General features: G+C 36.7%; 1 protein-coding gene across 2 annotated transcripts in view; it reads left to right on the top strand.

Moving 5' to 3' along the window:
- The window catches only part of Vps13a (vacuolar protein sorting 13 homolog A), a 259,461-nt gene that overhangs the window by 49,069 nt on the left and 185,813 nt on the right, over positions 1–24,579 (top strand). For both annotated transcript variants that reach the window (XM_076846072.2, XM_076846073.2), the window contains exons 18-19: positions 20,054–20,240; positions 20,342–20,456. In XM_076846072.2, the coding sequence (XP_076702187.1) occupies positions 20,054–20,240; positions 20,342–20,456 (302 nt within the window). The remainder of the gene's footprint in view (positions 1–20,053; positions 20,241–20,341; positions 20,457–24,579) is intronic.

A 24,579-nucleotide genomic window follows, 5' to 3' on the forward strand; every position in this document is an offset into this window, starting at 1 on the left:
TTTTTTTCTAGTAACATGATGGGTATGTTTTGAATTATTAATGTATCAATTCTTAATTATAATAAATGTTCAGTAGAAAATTGCATGCCAATGAAACATAGGACACTAAAGAAAAATACAAAAATGGGCAGAAGTCATGCCACAGTAAAAGAAACAACGTTAACAATGTAGTTTTTAATCTGGCAATATCTTTATTTTACTGTCAGCCAAGATCTTTCCCAAGAGATTACTTGTGGGATCAACACAGTATTGCCCATGTCTTAAAAGGGGCAATAACAGATAAAACAAAAACATAGACAACTAGAGGGAATTCCCAAACCCAAGCTCAATAAACAGATGAGAACCTAAGCAGACCAGAAAAGAGCAAATATCTGTAGGTTTGAGTCTGCTTAACTGTGACTCCTACACCAGTAACTCCAAAGATGTTCCCACATAGAAGGACAAGATGGTGTGGAATCAAGAGTCTCAGTGTGCACACAGGGGGACTTACCAGATGGCCAATGGTGTCATGACTTTACTGAGTTCAGTTTCCTCTTTCTCAAAGTGAACCAAGATGGAGTAGCCTCATAAGGGAGGGAAGGCAGGAGTTCCCCAAAGCAAAAGGACCTTATGCAGCTTCTGGGACAATCCCTCAGTCCCTCCCTTTATTCAAAGTATCAGCTCTTCCAGTTCCACCTGAGGCAAACTCACTGGTCTTCTAACTCTCCTGCAGATGGTTCTCCATAGGTTCGCCAACCACTTGACATCCTTAGCATGAAAGTGGGATTGCTTGGAGAGCCAGGCCTGCCTAAGAAAATTGGAGTGGGGGCTGTTCTTGGGTCCCATCTGGGGTACCAGATTTGTTACTGAAAGCTCATTCCTTGTCCCTGATGCTAATCCAATAATGAGAACACAGTTTGAGAAAAAGGAAAAAGAAGTTTTATTGCTTTGATAGCAAAGGAGAAACAGGAGGGTGTCTGGTCCCAGAGGCTGTGATTCTCTCCTTTGTTCTCTTGATATATAGTATATTACCGCAGTTGACTTTCAGATTTTAAAAGATCATTATGTTCCTGAAATAAACCCCATTTTGTCATATGTATAATCCTTTTTAAAATATTGCTAGATTGGGTTTTCTTTTACTTAGTTGAAAATTTTTTAGATCTATTGACCTATAGTTTTCTTTTGCTTGTGATATCGTCATCTTTTTTTTTTTTTTAATTAAGGATATACTTGTTCTCATATAATGAGTTGTAAAGTGTTCCTTCCTCTTTGACAAACTTGGTAAATAATTTTTTAAAATTCTAATTTAAATATTTGTTGGTAGAATTTACCAATGAAGTTATTGAATCTTGAGCGTTCTTTGTTGTAAGTTTATAATTACTGGATAATATGGTATAGCTTCTCTTTTTTAGTAGTTTTTTGCCTTTAATAATTTGTCTGTTTCATCTATGATCTTATTTCTCTGCATATAGTTTATAGTATTACCTTACAATTTTTTTTCATTCTTTGAGATTGGTAGTACTATCCTTTTTCATTTTTGATCTTAGCAATTTGAGTCTTCTCTCATTTTTCTTAGTCTACATAAATTTTATTACTAGTTCTAAAAAAACCCAACTTTGACTTTGTGGATTTTCTTTATTTCTCTAGTCTCTCATTCATTACTTATCCTCTAATCCTTATTGTTTTCTTCATTCAGCTTACATTAGGTTTTGCTTGCTCATTCTTTTATAGTCTATTTAAGTGTGTTTACTGCCTATAATGGGTAGAATTTTGTTCTCCAAAAAGTAATGTCAAATCCTAATTCTAAGTAACTGTGAATATAACCTTATTTGAAAATATGGTCTTTGCAGATGTAATCAAGTTAAGTTGAATTCATGATAGGTTGGTATGTTGGCCCTAATCCTGATTTATGTCCTTACGAGGAGAATTTGGACCCAGATTCAGAAAATAAGGAAGATGAAAGAGAGAATATGAACATAGATTTGAAATACTACATTGCAACAATGGCAGAGTTGCAGAATGTTCAAGCCAATACTTACCAGCAGCTCAGAATTTTGGAGAGAAACAAGGAACAATTGCTCCCTCTAAGCTTTCAAAAGGAACTAATTCTACTGACACCTCAATTTTAGATTTTTTTTTTTTAAAGAGAGAGAGAGAGAGAGATAATTTTTTTTAATATTTATTTATTTTTTTTAGTTTTCGGCGGACACAGCAATTTTGTTTGTATGTGGTGCTGAGGATCGAAACCGGGCTGCACGCATGCCAGGCGAGCGCACTACCGCTTGAGCCACATCCCCAGCCCTCAATTTTAGATTTTTAATCTTCAGATCTGTGAAAGAACAGATTCTTAAGTATTCCAGTATGTGATAATAGAACAGATTCTTAAATCTTCCAGTATGTGATAATTTTTATGACAGCTCTGAGAAATTAATGCCATAACTTTTCCCAACTCCTTTTTGAAAGGACTCTATTCTGTGTCCTTTAGTCTGTTTCATTATCTCAGATGGTGAGATAGTGACTTGATAGAGATTTCTTTAAATGCCTGGGATCAAAAGGAAATGAAGTTAAATACTCTTCCAGCTCTGCTTTGAGTTCTAACATTTCTTTAACGTTGTGCCAGGCTACCTATAACTCTGTCTTTGCATAAACCTCCTCTTTTTATGCAGCTCACAGATTTACTAGACCTGTTAATCTAGGTTTTTGTCAGGTCTTCTTTAGAAAATCTCTGATCCTGGGTTTAAGTGTTGCTCTTTGGTTTCCATGGTACTTTCAGTGGGGATTTTGAGACTTTATTCCTCCTAGAAACTTTCTTCTGAACCTCCTTCTTCCCACACTTTTGGGTCTGTTTGGTGCTTTCCCTAATCATTGTCCCATGTCCTGGCATCTGTGATATGGGCATTTCTTTAAATTTTGGAACTGGTACTGCCTCTGCCTGGATGGTGGGAGTATGGAATGAAGGTCATCCTCTGTGCTGGTATTTTGGGGAACCTCCAAATAGATTACAACATTTGACCACAGTATTTGAAGAACAAGGTTCCTGTAGTCCCTTGGCATCAGTCAGCCATAGTAGGAATATGAGCCATTGTCCCCATGGCAACCACACTACTGGAGAAAGGGGAATGGTAGATAGTTAAACAAAAATGCCACAATGCTTTGTTTCTGAAACCCAGTGTCCTTTTTCATTAAGCACTTTCCTGTTTGTTAAAAGATATTTTTAAAAAAATTAGATTCTAGGGTTCCAAAAAAAGTTGATTTTTGTCCAACCTTGCTATCTTATAATTGCTTCAGTGGAAGGATTCTTTGAATGCTTTATTTTGCCATTTTATGTGATATTTTTCTTTTTTATTTTGGACTCTGGGGTCTCACTGTATTACCCAGGCTGGCCTCCCAACTCGTGGGCTCAAGTGGATCCTCTTCCCTGTTTCCTGAGTGGTTGGAACTAGAGGCATGCTGGGCCTGGCTGTCTTTTAATGTTATCGTTAAAGTGGTTGGATTATGTATGCAATTTTGCTTTTAGTTTTTTTTATTTCTCATGATTATTTTGTTTCCTGTGTTCCTCCTTTACCTGCCACCTTCCATTGGCTTTTCTAGTTTGTCATTTTGATTCCTTAAATAATTTAAAAATATTCATACAAATTAATTTCTTAGGTGGTGTTGGGCTCATAATATATATCTTAACTTTTTACAATTTACTTCAGATTTATGCTAACTTTACTCTGGTCAGACATAGAAACTTTATTCCTATGTAAAACCATTCCCTTTCCCCTATTTTTGCACTATTATTTCTAAATATGATACTGTATTTTATATTTATATAAATATATATATACACACATTATATAATTTTTGCCTTATGTAATCATATCATTTTATAAAGCTTTGTGAAGAATGAATAGTAATAAGTCAATGCATTGATGTTTTTTGTTATTGTTGTTTAATATTTACCTTATCTACTGGTGTAGTTCTCTTCATTTCTTCCCATATATTCCAGTTACCATCTGCTATTAATTTTCTTTATTCAATATAGCTTTATTTCTATCCTTTTGCTTTGTATTATTGTTATTTAATTTAATTTCTCTCTGCTATGGGTCCCAAAATATAATTTTATGGATAAAAATTATTTTTAAGTAATATAAAAGAAACTGAAAAGCAACATATAATTATGCTGTCTTTCATCATTACCTATGTAACTACCTTTACACAAGCTTCATTTTTCCTTGTAAGTTTACATTGATGACTGATATTAATTTCTTTCAGCCTAAACAACTTCTATGTTTCTTTTAAGCTAATTTTGCTAGTAATTAATTCTGTTGAGTTTTTGTTGATCTTGGAATATTTTAAACCTTACTCTTATTTTTGAAAAACAATTTTGCTGGTTTTAGGACTCTTGGTTAACAAGTGTTTTCCTTTCGTTCCTCAGCTGGGGATTGAACCCATGGCCTCTCATATACTATCAAACACTCTACTACTGAGCTACTGAGTTACATGCCCAGTTTGACAAGTGTTTCAGCACTTTCAGTGCGCTGTGCCACTGCCTTCTTGCCTCCATTGTTTCTGCTGAGAATGTCTGCTTTCCTTTCTTATTGTGGTTTCTATGTATTATGAATCATTGTTGTTTTTGGTGTTCATGGGATTTTTCTTTATCATTTAGTATTTTTTTTGGGGGGGTGGGTTACCAGGGATTGAACTCAGGGGCACTTGACCACTGAGCCACATCCCCAGCCCTATTTTTTTTTAATTTAGAGACAGGGTCTCATTTGGTTGCTTAGTACTTCACTAAGTTGCTGAGGCTGGTTTTGAACTCACAATCCCTCTGCCTCAGCCTCCTGAGCCTCTGGGATTATAGGTGTGTGCCACTGTGCCCGGCTATCATTTAGTAATTTAATTATGATGTGTCTGGGTGTGAATCTCCTTGTATTTATATTATTTAGAGTTTATTGAAGATTTTAGATATGGAGATTAGTATTCTTCATCAAGTTTGAGAAATTTGCATTCTTATTTCTTCAAATTTCTTTTGCCCCATTTCTGTCTTTTTCTATTATGCATTAGCTGTGCTTTTGGCCCATTTCTGTGTGTCTTCTTCCCATTGTGCTTTAGGTGATGTGCTTGATGAGTTCTACATTTTTCTGAAGCTCTATGCATTATTGTTCATATTTTTTTTTTTTGGTTCTGTTTCCTTAGATTGTAGTATCTCTGTTAATTTGTCTTCAGTTTAGGTAATTCTTTTTTCCCAGCTCAAATGTATTGTTGAATCTCTATAAAATTTATACATTTCATTTATTGTATTCTTCAACTCCAGATGTTCCATTTTGAAAGAAATTTCTTTTTCTTTATTGATATTTTTAAGTTGGTTGGTCATTGTTACATCTTTATTTAATTTATTACATATGTTTTTCAAATATATTGTTAATTGGTGCTTTTAAGTCTTTATCCAATTCAGCATTTAGGCCCCTTCAAAGATAGTCTTTTGCCTAGTATTTTTTATTATGTTTCAGTAACACTTTTCTCTTTATATGCGTATTTTACAATTTTGCGGTCAAAACAGCATTTCAGATTATAGTGTCTGAATTCTGATATCTACCCACTCACATGTTGACTTCTTATTGTTTTAGTCATTTGTTTATGTTAATTTGAGTGGACTAGTGTGCAAAGCTCTGATGTCACTTCTGACTCATTTTTCTGATTTATATCTTTTTAGTCTGTCTTTCTAGAGGTTGTCCTTATGTAAGCACAAGCTACTTACTAATCAAAGGTTGTGCTTAAGACCCCCAAACCAGTAAGATATTCATACTTAACTGTGAATCTGTATGTGGCATAGAGGCTACTTTCACAGTTAAAGGAGTTTACTTTTTGTGTTTAGGTTGGGAATAGTAGCTTATGAATTCCTTCTTTGGAATAGGAAAGATCTATAGTGGACCAGGGATCAGTATGAATGTGTTAGTTATTTCTTAATCATAGGAGTCTTCCCTGAGTTAGACTCTGATTATTGAATGATTGGTAAAATTTGTCCTTAAGCATCTTGAGCCAATATGAGTTTTGCCTTTATTGATTCAAATCTTATTTTGTTGTCTTTTTTTTAACTTAGGGAAACTAGGTTTTGCTATTTATTAATTTAATATTGAACTGATACATACAAACATAAAAATTGTGTATATTCATGGCATATGACGTGACACTTCATATGTGTGCATGTTGTATAATATTTAAAGCAGGGTAAACGTGTCTCTTCAAATATTTGTCATTTCTTTATGGTGAAAATATTCAGAATCCTTTGTCCCATTTTGAAATACACAGTACATTTTTGTTGTCTATAATCACTCTCCCTATTGTGCAATAGCACACCACAACTTGTACTTCTATGCAGTTATGACTTAGTATACATTGATCAATCAATTTTGTTATTCTAAATTTATTCATTTTATCAGTGCATTATAATTATACATAATAATGGGATACATTGTGACATATTTTTACTTGCACATAACATAATTTGGTCAATTTCATTCCATAGTTCTTCCTTATTGGTTCCCTTCCTCCCCTCTCCCAGTCTTCTTCTTCTCTCTTTTTTCTTTCCCATATCAGGGATCGATTTACCATTACCATTAGCCACATCCCCAACACTTTTCTATATTTCATTGAGACAGGGTCTTGCTAAGTGGCTTAGGGCCTCACTAAGTTGCTGAGGCTGGCTTTGAACTTGCAATCCTCTTGCCTCAGGCTCCAGAACTACTAGGATTATAAGTATGTACCACCACACCCAGCCCTCTATTCCTTTTGAGCACCTTTCAATTAGATGTAGTCTACCTGCATTATTGAAGGTGATTTCCTTTACTTAAGGTATTTTCTGCATTTACAAAATGTCTGCACAGCACACTTCTGTCTGACTTTTTAAAAAATATTTTTTATTTGTTTTAATCAGTTATACGTGACAATAGAATACACTTTGATACATCAGATGTAATGGAGTATAATTTCTCATTCTTCTGGTTATACATGATGTAGAATCCCATTGGTTGTATAGTTATATATGTACATAGGGTAATAATGTCTGATTCATTCTACTATCCTTCCTAGTCCCATATCCCCTCCCCTCCCTTTACCCCCTCTACCTAATCTAAAGTAAGTCTACTCTTCCTTAGTCCCCTCCCGCCATTGTAAATTAGCATTTGCATATCAGAGAAAACATTTGGCCCTTGGTTTTTGGAGATTGGCATGTTTTGCTTAGCATGATATTCTTCAGCTCCATCCATTTACCGGCAAATGCCATAATTTCATTCTTCTTTAAGGCTGAATACTATTAAACATTTTTAAAATTCATTCATATGCTGAAGGGCACCTAGGTTAGATCCACAGTTTAGCTATTGTGAATTGAGTTGCTATAAACATTGATGTGGCTGCATCACTGTAGTATGCTGATTCGAAGTCCTTTGGGTATAAACCTATGAGTGGGATAACTGGGTCAAATGATGTTTCCAGTCCAGGTTTCCTGAGGAATCTCCATACTTCTTTCCAGAGTGGTTGCACCAATTGACAGGCCCACCAGCAATGTATAAGTGTGCCTTACCTCTACATCCTTGCCATAATTTATTGTTGCTTGTATTCTTGATGACTACCATTCTGACTGAAGTGAAATGAAATCTCAATGTAGTTTTGATTTGCATTTCTCTAATTGCTAGAGCTGTTGAATATTTTTTAATATGTTTGTTGATTGATTGTATTTCTTCTGTGAAGCGTCTGTTCAGATCCTTAGCCCATTTATTGATTGGGTTATTCATTTATTTGGTTTTTGATGTTAAGTTTTTTTGAGGTCTTTACATATCCTGGAGATTAATATTCTATCTTAGGTGCATGTGGTAAAGATTTTCTCCCATTCTGTAGGCTCTTTCTTTACATTATTGATTGTTTCCTTTTCTGAGAAGAAGCTTTTTAGTTTGAATCCATCTCACTTATTGATTCTTGATTTTACTTTTTATAATTTAGGAGTCTTGTTAGGGAAATCAGATCCTAAACCAACATTGTGAATATTTGGATCTCCTTTTTCTTCTGGTAGGTGTAGTGTCTCTGGTCTAGTACCTAAGTCTTTGATCCACTTTGAGTTGAGTTTTTGTGCAGGGTGAGAGATAGGGGTTTAATTCAATTTTATTACATGTGGATTTCCAATTTTCCTAGCACCACTTATTGAATAAGCTATCTTTTCTCCAGTGAATGTTTTTGGTACCTTTGCTAGAAAACCTTGAAAAATTTCTAGAGTTATATAACCTACCCAAACTGAATCAGGAGGACATACATGATTTAAACAGATGAATTACAAGTAATGAAATAGGAAAAAAAAAAAAAAACCCATGAGAATCTACAAAACAAAAAAAGTCCAGAACCAGATGGAATCTCGGCTGAGTTCTATAAGACCTTCAAAGAAGAATTAACACCAATACTCCTCAAACTATTCCATGTAATAGAAAAGGAGGGAACCCTTCCAGATTCATTCTGTGAGGTTAACATCATCCTGAAACTAAAACTGGACAAAGACATATCAAAGAAAGAAAACTTTAGACCAATATCCTTAATGAACATATATGCAAAAATTTTTAATTCCTCAAATATTTGTCATTTCTTTATGTTGAAAATATTCAGAAATCGCATACAAAAACATACTAAAAAGGTAGTGCACTGAGATCAAGTAGGGTTCATCCCCCGGATGCTAGGTTGGTTCAACATATGGAAATCAATAAATGTAATTCATCACATCAATAGACTTAAAAACAAGAATTACATGATCATCTCAATAGATGCAGAAAAAGCATTTGATGAAATATAGCACCCCTTCATGTTCAAAACACTAGAAAAAATTAGGATAGTTGGAACATACCTCAACACTATAATAACTATATATGCTAAACCCAAGGCTAACATCATTCTAAATGGAGAAAAATTGAAAGTGTTCCCTCTATGAACTGGAACAAAATGAGGATGCCTTCCTTTTTACCATTTCTATTCAACATTATCCTTGAAACTCTAGAGTAATTAAACAGGAAAAAGAAATTAAAGGGATATGAATAGGAAAAGAACTCAAACTATCATTATTTGCCAATGACATGATTTTATATTTAGAAGACCCAAAAAATTTTACAGAAAACTTCTAAAAGTTATAAATGAATTCAGCAAAGTAGCAGGTTGTAAAATCAATACCCATAAATCAGTTACCTTCCTATACATCAGTGATGAATCTACTGAAACAGAAATTAGACTACCCCATTCACAGTAGTCTCAAAAAAAAAAAATTATTGGGACAGTCAATCTGACAAAACAGGTAAAAGACCTCTACAAAGAAAACTACAGGACACTAAAGAAAATAATTGAAGAAAACCTTAGAAGATGGATAGAGCTCTCATGCTCCTGGCTATGCGAATTAATATTGTCAAAATGGCCATGCTACCAAAAGCTTTATACACATTTAATGCAATTTGAATTATAATCCCAGTGACATTCTTCATAAAATTAGAAAAAACCAATCTTAAAATTCATTTGGAAAAATAAGAGGCCCAGAATAAACAAAGCAATCCTTAACAAGAAGAGTAAAGCAGGAGGTATCACAATACCAGATCTTAAACTATACTACAGAGCTATAGTAACAAAAACAGCACGGTATTGGCACCAAAACAGACACATAAACCAATGGTACAAAATAGAAGACACAGAGACAAACCCACATAAATACAGTTATTTGATAGAAGTCTTACTGTAGTCTTGCCCTAATTTTCCTAAGTGAATGCAGCCTAGCATGTGCACACAGACTTCTCTTAAATTTGTTCTTTTTGTGGTATCCCATATTTCTTGAATGTTCTGCTCTTGGCTTCTAATCATTTTTGCTGTGTGGTCTATGTTCTTTTCAAGATGATATATTTTATCTTCATTGTCTGATGTCCTATCTTCTAAGTGGTCTACTCTGTTGGTGATGCTTTCATTTGAGTTTTTTTTTTTTTGAAATTGATATTTTATTTAAACCACGATATCCAAATGTGACTTCAACCTGCAACCAGCATATAATTTGTTTTTTTCATCTTTCATACATTTTATTCAAGTGAGTCATGCACTTCCATTTTTACCCCAAATACAAATTGCAGAATCACATCAGTTACACATTCACAATGTTTACATAATGCCATATTAGTGACTGTTGTATTCTGCTGCCTTTCCTATCCCCTACTATCCCCCCTCCCCTCCCCTCCCATCTTCCCTTTCTACCTCATCTGTTGTTCAGTTCTCTCCCTCCCCCCCCTTTCCCCTCACAACCTCATATATGTGATTTCGTATAACGATGAGGGTTTCCTTCCGTTTCCATGCAATTTCCCTTCTCTCTCCCTTTCCCTCCCATCACTCATCTCAGTTTACTGTTGATCTTTTCCTCATGCTCTTTCCCCCTGCTCAGTTCTTAGTTGCTCTCCTTAAATCAAAGAAGACATTTGGCATTTGTTTTTTAAGGATTGGCTAGCTTCAGTTAGCATAATCTGCTCTAATGCCATCCATTTCCCTGCAAATTCCATGATTTGGTCATTTTTTAGTGCTGTATAATACTCCATTGGGTATAGATGCCACATTTTTTTTATCCATTCATCTATTGAAGGGCATCTAGGTTGGTTCCACAGACTAGCTGTTGTGAATTGTGCTGCTATGATCATTGATGTGTCAGTATCCCTATAGTATGCTCTTTTAAGGTCCTCAGGAAATAGTCCGAGGAGGGCGATAGCCGGGTCAAATGGTGGTTCCATTCCCAGCTTTCCCAGGAATCTCCATACTGCTTTCCATATTGGCCGCACCAATTTGCAGTCCCACCAGCAATGTACAAGTGTACCCTTTTCCCCACATCCTTGCCAGCACTTATTGTTGTTTGACTTCCTAATGGCTGCCAATCTTACTGGAGTGAGATGGTATCTTAGGGTAGTTTTGATTTGCATTTCTCTGACTGCTAGAGATGGTGAGCATTTTTTCATGTACTTATTGATTGATTGTATGTCCTCTTCTGAGAAGTGTCCAGGTCCTTGGCCCATTTGTTGATTGGGTTATTTGTTACCTTATTGTTTAATTTTTTGAGTTCTTTGTATATTCTGGAAATTAGGGCTCTATCTGAAGTGTGAGGAGTAAACATTTGTTCCCAGGATTTAGGCTCCCTATTTACTTCTCTTATTGTTTCTCTTGCTGAGAAAAAACTTTTTAGTTTAAGTAAGTCCCATTTGTTTATTCTTGTTATTAACTCTTGAGCTATGGGCGTCCTATTAAGGAATTTGGAGCCTGACCCCACAATATGTAGATCGGAGCCAACTTTTTCTTCTATCAGGTGCAGGGTCTCTGATTTGATATCAAGCTCCTTGATCCATTTTGAGTTAACTTTTGTGCATGGCGAGAGAAAGGGATTCAGTTTCATTTTGTTGCATATGGATTTCCAGTTTTCCCAGCACCATTTGTTGAAGATGGTATCCTTCCTCCATTGCATGTTTTTAGCCCCTTTATCAAATATAAGAAAGTTGTAATTTTGTGGATTGGTTTCTGTGTGCTCTATTCTGTACTATTGATCCACCTGCCTGTTTTGGTACCAGTACCATGCTGTTTTTGTTACTATTGCTTTGTAGTACAGTTTGAACTCTGGTATCGCTATACCTCCAGATTCACACTTCCTGCTTAGAATTGCTTTTGCTATTCTGGGTCTTTTGTTATTCCATATGAATTTCATGATTGCTTGATCTATTTCTACAAGAAATGCCGTTGGGATTTTGATTGGCATCGCATTAAACCTGTAGAGAACTTTGGGTAATATCGCCATTTTGATGATGTTAGTTCTGCCTATCCATTAACAGGGTACATTTTTTCCATCTTCTAAGATCTTCTATCTCTCTCTTTAGGGTTCTGTAGTTTTCATTGTATAAATCTTTCACCTCTTTTGTTAGGTTGATTCCCAAGTATTTTATTTTTTTTGAGGATATTGTGAATGGAGTGGTTTTCCTCATTTCCATTTCAGAGGTTTTGTTGCTGATATACAGGAATGCCTTTGATTTATGCGTGTTGATTTTATATCCTGCCACTTTGCTGAATTCATTTATTAACTCTAGCAGTTTCTTTGTAGACCCTTTTGGGTCTGTTAAGTATATTATCATGTCATCTGCAAATAGCGATAATTTAAGTTCTTCTTTTCCTATTTTTATGCATTTAATTTCTTTTGTCTGTCTAATTGCTCTGGCTAGTATTTCAAGAACTAAATTGAATAGAAGTGGTGAGAGAGGGCATGCCTGTCTAGTTCCAGATTTTAGAGGGAATGCCTTCAGTTTTTCTCCATTTAGAATGATGCTAGCCTGAGGCTTAGCATATATAGCTTTTACAATATTGAGGTAAGTTCCTGTTATCCCTAGTTTTTCTAGTGTTTTGAACATAAAGGGATGCTGTACTTTATCAAATGCTTTTTCTGCATCTATCGAGATGATTATATGGTTCTTATCTTTAAGTCTATTGATGTGGTGAATAACATTTATTGATTTCCTTATGTTGAACCAGCCTTGCATCCCAGGGATGAATCCTACTTGATCATGGTGCACAATTTTTTTGATATGCTTTTACATTCGATTCGCCAGGATTTTATTGAGAATTTTTGCATCTAAGTTCATTAGAGATATTGGTCTATAGTTTTCTTTCTTTGAAGTGTCTTTGTCTGGTTTTGGGATCAGGGTTATGTTGGCCTCATAGAATGAATTTGGAAGAGCTCCTTCTTTTTCTACTTCTTGAAATAGCTTGAAAAGTATTGGTATTAATTCTTCTTTGAAGGTTTTGTAAAACTCAGCTGTATACCCATCCGGTCCAGGGCTTTTCTTAGTTGGTAGTCTTTTGATGGCCTCTTCAATTTCTTCTTTTGTTATTCGTCTGTTTAAATTGTGTGTGTCTTCCTGACTCAATCTGGGCAGATCATATGACTTGAGAAATTTATCGATATCTTCACTATCTTCTATTTTATTGGAATATAGGGTTTTAAAATACTGTTTAATTATCTTCTGTATTTCTGTAGTGTCTGTTGTGATATTGCCTTTTTCATCCCGTATGTTAGTAATTTGAGTTCTCTCTCTTCTTCTCTTCATTAGCATGGCTAAGGGTCTGTCAATCTTATTTATTTTTTCAAAGAACCAACTTTTAGTTTTATCAATTTTTTCAATGGTTTTTTTTGTTTCAATTTCGTTGATTTCCGCTCTGATTTTAATTATTTCTTGTCTTGTGCTACATTTGCTGCTGTTTTGCTCTTCCTTTTCTAAGGTTTTAAGATGTAGTGTGAGTTCATTTATTTGTTGGTTTTTTTCTTTTTTTGAGGAATGAACTCCAGGAAATGAATTTCCCTCTTAAAACTGCTTTCATTGTGTCCCATAGATTCCGGTATGTTGTGTCTGTATTGTCGTTTATCTCTAGGAATTTTTTTATTTCCTCCTTTATATCTTCTGTAACCTATTGATCATTCAGTAATATATTGTTCATTTTCCAGGTGATGCAGGATTTTTCCTTCCTTCTTTTATCATTGATTTCCAGTTTCATTCCATTATGGTCAGATATGGTGCATGGTATTATCTCCACACCTTTATATTTACTGAGAGTCGCCCTATGGCATAATATATGGTCTATCTTTGAGTAGGATCCATGTGCTGCTGAGAAGAATGTGTATCCACTTGATGATGGTTGATATATTCTATATATGTCGGTTAAGTCTAGGTTATTGATTGCTTTATTGAGTTTTATAGTTTCTTTTTTCAGCTTTTGTCTAGAGGATCTGTCCAATGGCGAGAGCGGTGTGTTGAAGTCCCCCATAATTATTGTGTTGTGGTCTATTTGACTCTTGAACTTGAGGAGAGTTTGTTTTATGAAAGTTGCAGCACCATTGTTTGGTGCATACAAATTGATAATTGTTATGTCTTGATGGTGGATGGTTCCTTTTAACAGTATATAGTGTCCTTCTTTATCCCTTTTGATTACCTTAGGTTTGAAGTTGACTTTATTCGATATGAGTATCGCCACTCCTGCTTGCTTCCGAGGGCCATGTGAGTGGTATGATTTTTCCCAACCTTTCACCTTCAGTCTGTGTATGTCTTTTCCTATCATATGAGTCTCCTGAAGGCAGCATATTGTTGGATTTGTTTTTTTAATCCAGGTTACTAGCCTATGTCTCTTGATTGGTGAATTCAAGCCATTAACATTTAAGGTTACAATTGAAATATGGTTTGTACTTCCAGTCATGTTTATTTATTCATTTATTTTAGATGGGCTAGTTGTCCCTCTTTGGTTATTTTTCTCCCCCTTTACTGAGATACCTCCCACTGTTAGTTTTGGGCGCTATTTTTCAATTCCTCTTCTTGTAATATTTTGCTCAAAATGCTTTGCAGTGCTGGTTTTCTGTCTGCGAATTCTTTTAGCTTTTGTTTATTGTGAAATATTTTAATTTCATTGTCAAATCTGAAGCTTAATTTTGCTGGATACAGTAATCTTGGTTGGAATCCATTATTTTTCAGTGTTTGAAATACGTTGTTCCAGGATCTTTTTGCTTTCAAAGTCTGTGATGAAAAATCACTTGTTAACGTAATTGGTTTACCCCTAAATGTAATCTGCCTCCTTTCTCTCGTAGCTTTTAGTATTCTCTCCTTGTCCTGTATGTTAGCTATCTTCATAATTATGTGTCTTGGAGTTGGTCTATTGTGGTTTGGATGTTTGGGGTCCTGTAAGCTTCCAGGATTTGGCAATCCATTCCATCTTTCATCTCTGGGAAGTTTTCTTGTATTATCTCATTTAACAAGCTATCCATTCCTTTGGACTGAACCTCTGTGCCTTCTTCTATCCCAATGACTCTCAAATTTGGTCTTTTGATGAGATCCCATATCTCTTGGATAGATTGCTCGTGAGATTTAAGCATCTTTTCTGTGTTGACTATATTCTTTTTAAGTTGATAAACTTTGTCTTCATTATCTGATGTTCTGACTTCTACTTGATCTAGTCTTTAATATTCTCATTAGCACTTTTAATCTGATTTATGGTTTCTTGCATTTCTATGATTACAGCTTGATTTTTTTTTAACACCTCTATCTCCTGGTAAAGCTCATTCTTTGCGGATTGAATTTGTGTGGTTAGTTCCTTTTCAAAATATACTTTCAATGCTTGGGATTTGCTGTCTCATGTCTTCTCTAATATTTCGTTCCATCTGAGTTAGGTATGCCTTGATTTCTTTCCCTGTCCATGTTTCTGATTCTTCTAGGTCCTCCTGTATATTTAGGTTGTCCTGCATTGTTTGTAACCCTTTTTTCCCTTGTTTTTTCATATTGTTCACGTTGCTTTCCAGCTCTGTTTGACTGCTTTGTAACTGTTTTCTCCTATACATTTATTTTGGCTTTGTATATCTCTGTTGTCTCTCTTTTGTGGTGGGAGATTATGCCTAGAAATGTTGGGCTTTGTTGTATTTTAAAGCTGATTCATTCAATTCATATAAGGCTTCTAGGTTCTGTATGCATATAATGATTTGCTGTTTGTTCTTAGTACTATATGTTTAGGTTAGCTGCTCTGGTGGTACGATGGTTAGTATGTCTTGGCTGCTTTAGAAGATTGCTCCACTGAAGGGGGATACTACCAGGCAATTGGATCAGGGTGTTGGTAGTAGCTAGGTATTTAGGAGTTTTATAGACAGCCTCGAGACATTCACCTATTTGCATTTAGACAATTACACGAAATGGAAGATGTAATGCTTGGGATGAAAGTAGGGGGGTAGGGGAATGAAGGTGCTGTTAAAAAGAAAAAAGGGTATAGAGAGAGATAGATTAGAGGGGAATGAAAAGAACAATAAAACTTGAAATGGGATAGACAGAGAGAAGGAAAAGGGGGAAAAGGAACAGAGAGAGAAGAAGGAGAGAAAAGAAAATATCGACAACAGCAACTAGAACAACAACAACAACAAAAGAAAATTAAAGTCTTAGAGATCCACCTTCTTCTCTTCCAGTAGGCGGAGCTGTGCCCTCCAAGCAGAGCTTCTGCTCTCTACCTTCCGAGAGCTATTTCTGTAAGGCGTCTCCTGGGAGTCTCTCAGACTTGTCAGTCCAGAGCCATTTCACTTCTCCAGCCCTTAACCCCCTTCCTCCAGTCAGCCTGCCAGTCAGGTCCTGTTCTCCAGAAGTGATTCCCCAGAGATCTAGTTACACTTGCAGTCCCACCGCGTGTCTCTTTTAAGCCCCAGTGCTGTGGTAAACTGGCGGTTAAGACCTTGGGGTTCACCGCTGGTGATATGGGGGGCTGGGGGTCGGGGATCCCCTCTGCTTCCCTACGGACACGACCCCTGAGAAGTCAATGAAGTTTCCTGGCTGCTTGTATCAGAATGGGGAGTCACACACCTGCTAAAGTGGATTCTGCTGGGAAGGAATTCCGCTGGCTGAACTGCGATGACGTCACCTCTCTGCTATGGCGGGCCCCAGGCTCCTTGCCGGAGTGTCCTAAGGGAGGGGTGGGACTGGTCTGGCCCGGTTGGCCTCCGCTCCTGGCTCGTGGAGGCTTGGCTAAAGACTTCTTCCTGCCAAGCTGCGTTTCGGAGTCTAGCAGGACCCAGTCAGTTTGGCTGCGGGTGGGTGGACGGATCTGCAGCTGTGCCCTCGGTGCGCGGACTGTGGCTGGTGGATCCGCGTCTCCTGGCAGGGTTTGCTTGTCCGGGTCACACAGATGCTTCAAAAAAATCCTAGTAGCTCCTGGCCGGTCTCTCTTCAGTGGAATTTTGCTAGGAGATTCTCCGTTGGTAGAATCCAAGAGTTATCCTTGCGACTTTATGACCCCGTCACTGGGGGTGTATTGAAAGCGCAGCCTCTCTGCCTGCCGCCATGTTGGATCTCCTCCTCATTTGAGTTTTTAATATGGTTTATGATTTCTTTCATTTCAAGGCTTTCTGTTTTTTTTTTTTGAACCTCTATCTTCCTGTTGAGGTGATTTTTTGCTTCTTGGATTTGTTTATGTAGGTCATTGTCGAAGTGATCTTTCACTGCCTGTATTTGTTCTCTTATGTGTTCTTTGAGATCCCAGAACATTTTAACCATGTGTATCCTGAAATCTTTCTCTGTCATTTTTTTCTGCTGCAGCTGCCAGTGCTTCTAATGATGTGTTGTCTTGATTTGTTTGTGGTACTTTCTTTCCTTGTCTTTTCATGTTGCTCATGTGTCTTCCTTTGCAGCTCTGTGGATCTTGTGTGTTATTGTTTTTACACTATAGATAGGGTAGGGTTCCAAGATCCTTCTTTTGTGGGGAGGGATAGTGTTAACAGATCCCAGTGTCAACAATGCATCACCTGTGAACAAACTGTTATTATTAAGACATTTATAGTTTAGTCTCAGTGTCCAGAAATGTTGGATTAAATTATTATTTAAAATATAATCAGTAGTTTCATAAAAAGATTTACAGTTTCTTGTGATGGACAATGAACTGGGAGTCAGGCATAGGACGATATGCTGAGGAGGAAAGTTGTGAGTGTATAGATTTAATATATCTTAGGAAATATGAAGAAAGCAGGGGAGTAGACAGGAAGTAATTTAAGGAAGACAAGTACGTGGGAAGACAGTAGAGTACATAAAACAAATACAAATATGTATTTTGAAAAATACAGGATGTAAAAATAGTGAAATTTGCAGGATGAAAGAAGAAGAAAGAGAAAAAAAGGGAAAAAGAATAAAAAGAAAAAGAAAAAAGAAAAAAAGGCTTATGTAACTCCTCTATATTACATTATTCAGGTTTCTCAGTCCTCAAAGTACTATTTCATGCAAAGTTCTTGGTTTCACATATGTTTGTGATGTGAGGGCCAGAGGATAGAAGGTAGAGAGAAAGAAGAAGAAGAAGAAATACTCTTAGAGATCTGTTTCTTTCCTCCTTCTCTTCTTATCCAGTAGGTGGAGTTGTCTGTTTTAAGCTGGTATCTCTGCCCTCAGGATGGTGTAGGTAACCAAGGTGAGAAGACTGGACCTCGTGTGGAGCTTCTGGAAGTGAGAAGTGCCACCCATCAGTCCTAGCAGGGAAATTGCACCTCATGGGTCTCTTTTTGTGACCACTTGTCTGACTAAACCCCCAGTATCATCTCCCTCTTTTGCCTGGAGATTTCCCAGATCCTGATCTCTCTGTTATGCCCCAGACTTTAGTCCCCTCCCCTCTCTTACTTATCATATCCCAACTTCAAGACCTCTCACCCCCAGGCTCACACCAGGTGGGCAGTGCCCTGGTCACACTGCACTCCTGTCCACCTGAGAGCTGTTTTTGTGTTGGGTGGTCCCTGTGCTGAATTATCGCTGCTGGGGGTCGGGGGGTTGGAAACCAGGTACCTGCTCAAATGGAGATCTGATCTGATAGCCACGCCCACCAAAAATGGTGAGAAACGTTTTCCAAGATGGAAGTCCGTGTGCTTCCAGTGCAGGGGTGTCTGGTGAGGTGGGGGGACCTGGCAATGACCTTGTGCTGTGGATAGGTAGCATCCGAGTCACCTATGTGGGAGCAGACTCATTCTGGAGTTCTGCAGAGGTGCTGATAGGTGATTCTGCTAAGCTGGAACCATGCGTGAGCTAGAGCTGTGAGCTTTGGGTCTGGAGTCCAGAGACCTACTTGAACGCCAAGTCTCTGATTTCTTCACAGGTGGTCACAGCGCTGGTAATTCTGCGAAAATCCGCTCTATAGGGGGTCCTCTCACACTTTCTTGAGATGTTGTATTCCATCTAGGGAAGACCTTGCAGAGAAGCTGCCTGACTGCTTTCTTGGTTTCATGCCACAGAGCAGCCAGAAACAGGACCTCCTCTATTCTGCCATCTTGGATCATCCAGACTTCTCTACTTGTAATATGAGTTTGATCCCAGAAGGATCCGAAATAGCTCTCGTTTCCTGGTTCTCTTTGTTAAATAAACTATTGGTTGGTTTGCCATTTTACTTGTTGTTACTAGTTGATGAAGATTGCTATTGTTTTAAACTACATGTTTAAGCATGAATTTGTCTTTGCTCTGTTATAAATAATGTCAGCCCTAGCAGCTGGAGCTACCAGTCCTTTCAACCTGCCTCTACCTCTGACAAAAACCTCAGCTTTATATGTGGAGTTTGTAGGCAGGTCCATAATTCTTCCAGAGTGACACCTTGCTGTATCAACTTCACTGGGGGGTTCTGTTTACGTTTTTCAGAATGGAACTTACACTTTAGGAGCAAAATGGTGGAGGGGCAATTTGGGCCTCAGTATTCATAAAGTGCGGCTTCTGGGTCAAAAAAATCTTTGCGCATGAATGGGAAGAAAGGGAAACTCAACCCTCCTGACAGTGCCTGTTTAGAATAGAGCTTTTGTAATGTATAGCTGGGGGAAGGATGATTCGCTGCCTGTTCCTCCTCAGGTGAAGCTGTACCTTAAACTTGGAGCTTAAAAAGAGCCCCCTATTTAGCAGCATCCATTTATATATTACCTTCTGTAATGCACTGTGGGGCTGGAAGTGGGAGGTGATTGTTGTTTTCATGTCACAGATTCTTCCTGTACTTAGCCAATTTTCACGGTTTTTCCTAAATATATGTTTTGTGTGTTTGTTTGCAGTGTGCCCTTTGGTTGATTTCCATAGAACCTAATTTTCATCAGTTGTTTCATGGTTAATACGTTGGGAGATATTTTGTTGAGTTCCTCACATAGCTATTTTAGAAATTCTGCCTTCTGCTTGGTTTTTAATTATTTATGGTAAATCTTAGAACAGAAAGTGCTCATAAAATTGTGTTAGGTATGACTTTTCAGTTTTACATTGACATGCATTATAAGACGTTATTGCTATGTTAATTTTAGATTTTATCAGTAAGTACACCAAATATTAGCATAGCATTAGCTTTTTAACATAGGAATTAACATGTGAATGAGTCTTTGTGAATTATGGTCTATGAATTCAGAGGAATCATTGTATATTTTCTTTTATGTAAATGGACTAGAGTTGCAGGAAATAGAAAGTGAAGTTGTTATTACTTATTTTTATTTAATTTGAAAAATTCTTTGGAGTTGTATTGATTCCTAATTTTTGTCCTATCCTTTGTGATACAGATTTGAAACCAAAATAGACTCATTTCATATTACTGGCTTACCAGATAATTCAAAAAAACCCCGCCTCCTCTCTTCATTGGATGGTACATCACTCTTCCAGATTATATTTGAGATAAATCCATTAGATGAAACTGTTTCTCAGAGGTGTATCATAGAAGCTGAACCATTGGAAATGATATATGATGCAGTTAGTATTTTTTATGTTACCAATTTTTAATATAATTCAGATTGCCTTGAGATTGTGCTTCACATTAATGATGCTTTTTTTTTTTTTTTTTTTTAAAACAGAGGACAGTGAATAGTATAATAGAATTCTTCAGGCCTCCAAAAGAGGTACGTCTAGCACAGCTCACTTCAGCAACTTTAACAAAACTTGAAGAATTTCGTGAAAAGACAGCAACAGGTAAATTAATTAAATTTAATAAATTGAATACTATTTCATACTTCATAATTTTATTTATGTTAACATGATTTTAGTAAAGTTTAAATTTATTTCTAAAATGGATACAGTGTAATAGAAATTAATTTGTTACTCCCCCCCCCCCCCCCCCCCCCGGGGTGGTGGTGGTGGTAGTAATTAGAGATTGAGCTCGCTAGCACTCAACCATTGAGCCACATCCCTAGCCCTATTTTGTATTTTGTTTAAAGATAGGGTTGCTTAGCAACTCACTGTTGCTTAGGCTGGCTTTGAACCTGTGGATCCTCCTGTCTAAGCCTCCTGAGCTGCTGGGACTACAGACATGTACCACCAGGCCCAGCAATTTATTACTTTTCTGTTGAAAGGCATGTGTAATAATAATCATTTTTTATATTCAGAAAGTTGATAGTTAGGATCTTTGGACCTCTGTTTTTGACAATAGGCCTGTCATTTCCTTACCGTAGTTTGATATATTGGCCTCAAAAAATAAAAGTTCCATCCTTTTATGGGAAGGGTTAAAGTTACAGATTTGGTTTTTAAAATGATAGTTTATTATAGTAAACAGTCAGCACAAAAGCAATTACTATTTTAGCCAGTCTCTTAAAACTGTGAAGACAGTAACTTATAATCAAATCAGTGAAAAATACATTGAGTTTATTAATGTAGGAGGTTAGGAGATTTGTAGGTCTAGGAGATCAGGCTCAAATTAACTCAAGATAAACTTGAAACTCTATTTATGATCATTATTATTAGGCACTCCCACACAGGAACCTTTCCTTTATAGTCTTCAACTTTACTTACTTTTGGTAGAGTTGACACAATTGTACATTTTAAATTACTTTTTTTTTTTTTATTGGTTATTCAAAACATTACAAAGATTGCAGAATCACATCGGTTAATTACATTTAAAACAACAACACATCTTTTTTCCTTTTAAATGTCCCTGAAGGACTGTGCTTAGGCTATACTGTTTTGCTAGGTGTTTAAGACCAAGTTGGTCAAAACCACCTTGTTCCTATCTACTCTTAAGAGTCAGCTGAGATTCTATGGGGATGTGTGTTAAGTCTCTTGGCTCCTTTAGCTTTCCTCTACCAGTGGTGCCATGTGCCAGGATGGGTCAGTCACATATGGGTCCATATTTGACTTCTCTTGTAAGCATGGAGGGCATTACCTTCTCCAGTGACCCTCCTCCAAAGACTGACTTTGAAGAATATAAGAAGGGTAGTTATAGGGTTTATAGGATTGTGTTGAGAGCCACAGCCGAAGGGGCCCCAGCAAACTTTCAGACTGCCAGCTGATGATTGGTTTACAGCAGCCCCAGCAACATCTAGCTGATTGGCTCCTCTGTGGTGATGCTCATTGGAGATGCTCATTGAGCTGTTTCCCCGCCCCTTCAGACTACCAGCTAATGATTAAATCACAGTGGCCCCAGCAACATCTACCTGATTGGCTCCTCTGCGGTGATGCTCATTGGGCTGTTTCCCTGCCCTTTCAGGCCACGGAGCTGCTCATTGGGGGACTTTTTTTGGCTCCGCCCATGTGACCCAGCCAATCGGCCTCAAGAGCAGGAGGATTGTGGGAGGTGGAGAGGCTGGTGGTGGAGGGAGTAGCTTGTGGGAAGCCGGTGGTGGCAGCTCTGAGGGTTTTTCCTAAGGAGCGGTTTTGTTTGGCGTGTGTGGTTCTAAAAATAAAGTTAGTTTCTTTTGAAAAAAAAAAAAAAAAAGACTGCGGCAGGATTGAAGTAATTTTCCCCAGGAAGTTATTCCTCTGTTCGCCAAAGGTTGAAATTTAGACCTTACTGGAGGAAGGCATAGCTATGATTCATAGGATATTGGAGAAGCCATTATGGTGCCATGCTAACAGACTTGCTGAAAATCTGCTTCTGAAATGTTCTAGAAATCCTTCCTTGGGTGATAGGGAAAGGTCTTCAGGCATCCCCTTACATACATTCTGCCCTGAAAACACCTGAGGAGAATGATTCTAAAGGAAGATGCTGGCTATTGGGTACTGTTGTCCCTTATGTGCTACCTGTGCTTAGTTTTGGAGAAAGCTGCATTGTTGCAGCATCTTGCTGAGGGGTTGCACTAAAATCAGGAAGTAAGATCCTTTCTTTTTACAGTCTTTCCTTTATTCTATCTTATCTTCAGTGCTTGTTGGTAAAAGAAAAGCATTGAAGGGGCTCAGGTCCAGTTTCATAGAGCAGGCAAAAGGGTGATTTTGGAGTTGAGGAAATAAATTGATAATAAGACCAGATGTTATGAAGGAAATGAGAATGATGGATGTCCTAATTTAGTTTTGGTAATTATACCAGAGATCCCTTTGAAAAATTGATACAAGATTCAATTCTCTTAGAGGATAAGAGGCAGTGATCAAATTTGGATAGTAACTTAGAAAAGAATTTGGAAGTGCAGAAAGCTGGTTCTAATGTAGTGAATGTGAGGCGGAGAGTGGAACGATGTTAAAGAGGCACAATCTCAATTATGCAAAACAATGATGGAGAATTAAGCAGAGGATTTTATTATAAATATGAGAAATAGGGGTGAGACATAAGTAGGTTTAACATTTAAAATAAAATTTTCCTCCTTCCTTTCCATTGAAAGCAACGTAGGGAAATAGATCATTGTGTGGTAACATTAAGAAAGGATTCATTAACACCAGATTGGCCAGGGTGGTGTGGGGGGAAGGAAGAGGGTATGGGAATGGAAATACAACTGATGAACTGGACAAAATTTCCTGTGTTTCCTATATGAATATATGACCAGTGGAACTCCACATCATGTACAACCACAAAAATGGGAAGTTATATTCCATGTATATATGATATGTCAAAATTCATTCTACTGTCATGTATAACTAAAAAAGAACATAAAAAATGTTTAGGGGGGAAAAAAAAAACAATTCATTGAAAGTGAGGCATAGGACTTCCAGGGAGTATAGGGCATAGATTTGTAGAGGCAGGAGGAATACACAGATAGATAATTTGAGTTGAGGAACCATTAGCCTAGAGATGAAGATAGAGAAATATGCTTTAACGGGTAGAATCTGGAGGATTTTGAGGGTCAGACTGTCCCTTTTGGGTATTTCTTATGACTTACTCAGCAAATAAACTTGAGTAAATTGTACAATCTGTGTTTGAAACCAGATGATGGTGGCGGGAATAGTGTGAGCAACTGTGTTTTAGTCAGTTCTGTGTTTTAAGTTCTAAACTTATGGGATGATTGTCAGAATTTGTTGATCTGTCAGTCTGTATTCATTTCTATCTTTGACTTTACTTTTCATCCTCATTTTAAGAGATTTCATTTGAATCTGCTTTGTTTAGGTTATTGGAGATGTCAATAGTCCCCTTTACCTGCAGAGTATTGCTTGGTTCAGCCTAGGCAAGGCCTTTGGAATTCCTTGAAAATGATAGTTTTGTTATTAATTTATCATATTTCTAATAAGAACTGGTCCAGACTATGATCTTAGGCTATTTTCTATTATTATATAAATGTGAATATTTAAATTATTTTTTATTTAATTCACTTTCTCCTTTAGTTTGTTTATCAAATTAATCATATGCTGGCACTTGACACTTTATATGTTTTTAAACTTTACATTTCTTTATAAGTATATTATATCTTACATATCTACTTATAATTTTATCTTATTATAAGTACATTTAAAGTTATTGACTTATTCAATTTGAACATGTATTCTTCAATAAATATTTTCATTTTAAGGTTTATATTAAAATATACTGATCTTAATATTATATATAATATTATATATATATATCATATATATATTATATATATGATATATATATTATATATCAGTATATTAAAATATACTGATCTACATTTATGTCACTTTACTAATAATCCTTCATAATAGTGTATTAACATTGAGTCACAAAACATGGAATACATTCTTTTGGGAATTTGTCCTTTGAAGAAAAAAGGACAATTATAGGAGTCGTTGTAGTTCCAAATAGGAATATCATGAACTGTTCAAATACTGAATTTTCTGAATCTCTTCTTTTAAATCATAGAGCTTTTCTTGCAAGGTTTTTAAATTAATACCTGCCCTTCTCATTTAATACTCTTATGACCTTGGTCTAACCATGGTC

The sequence above is a fragment of the Callospermophilus lateralis genome, chromosome 2, assembly GCF_048772815.1.
Source record: "Callospermophilus lateralis isolate mCalLat2 chromosome 2, mCalLat2.hap1, whole genome shotgun sequence".
Taxonomy (NCBI): Eukaryota; Metazoa; Chordata; class Mammalia; order Rodentia; family Sciuridae; genus Callospermophilus; species Callospermophilus lateralis.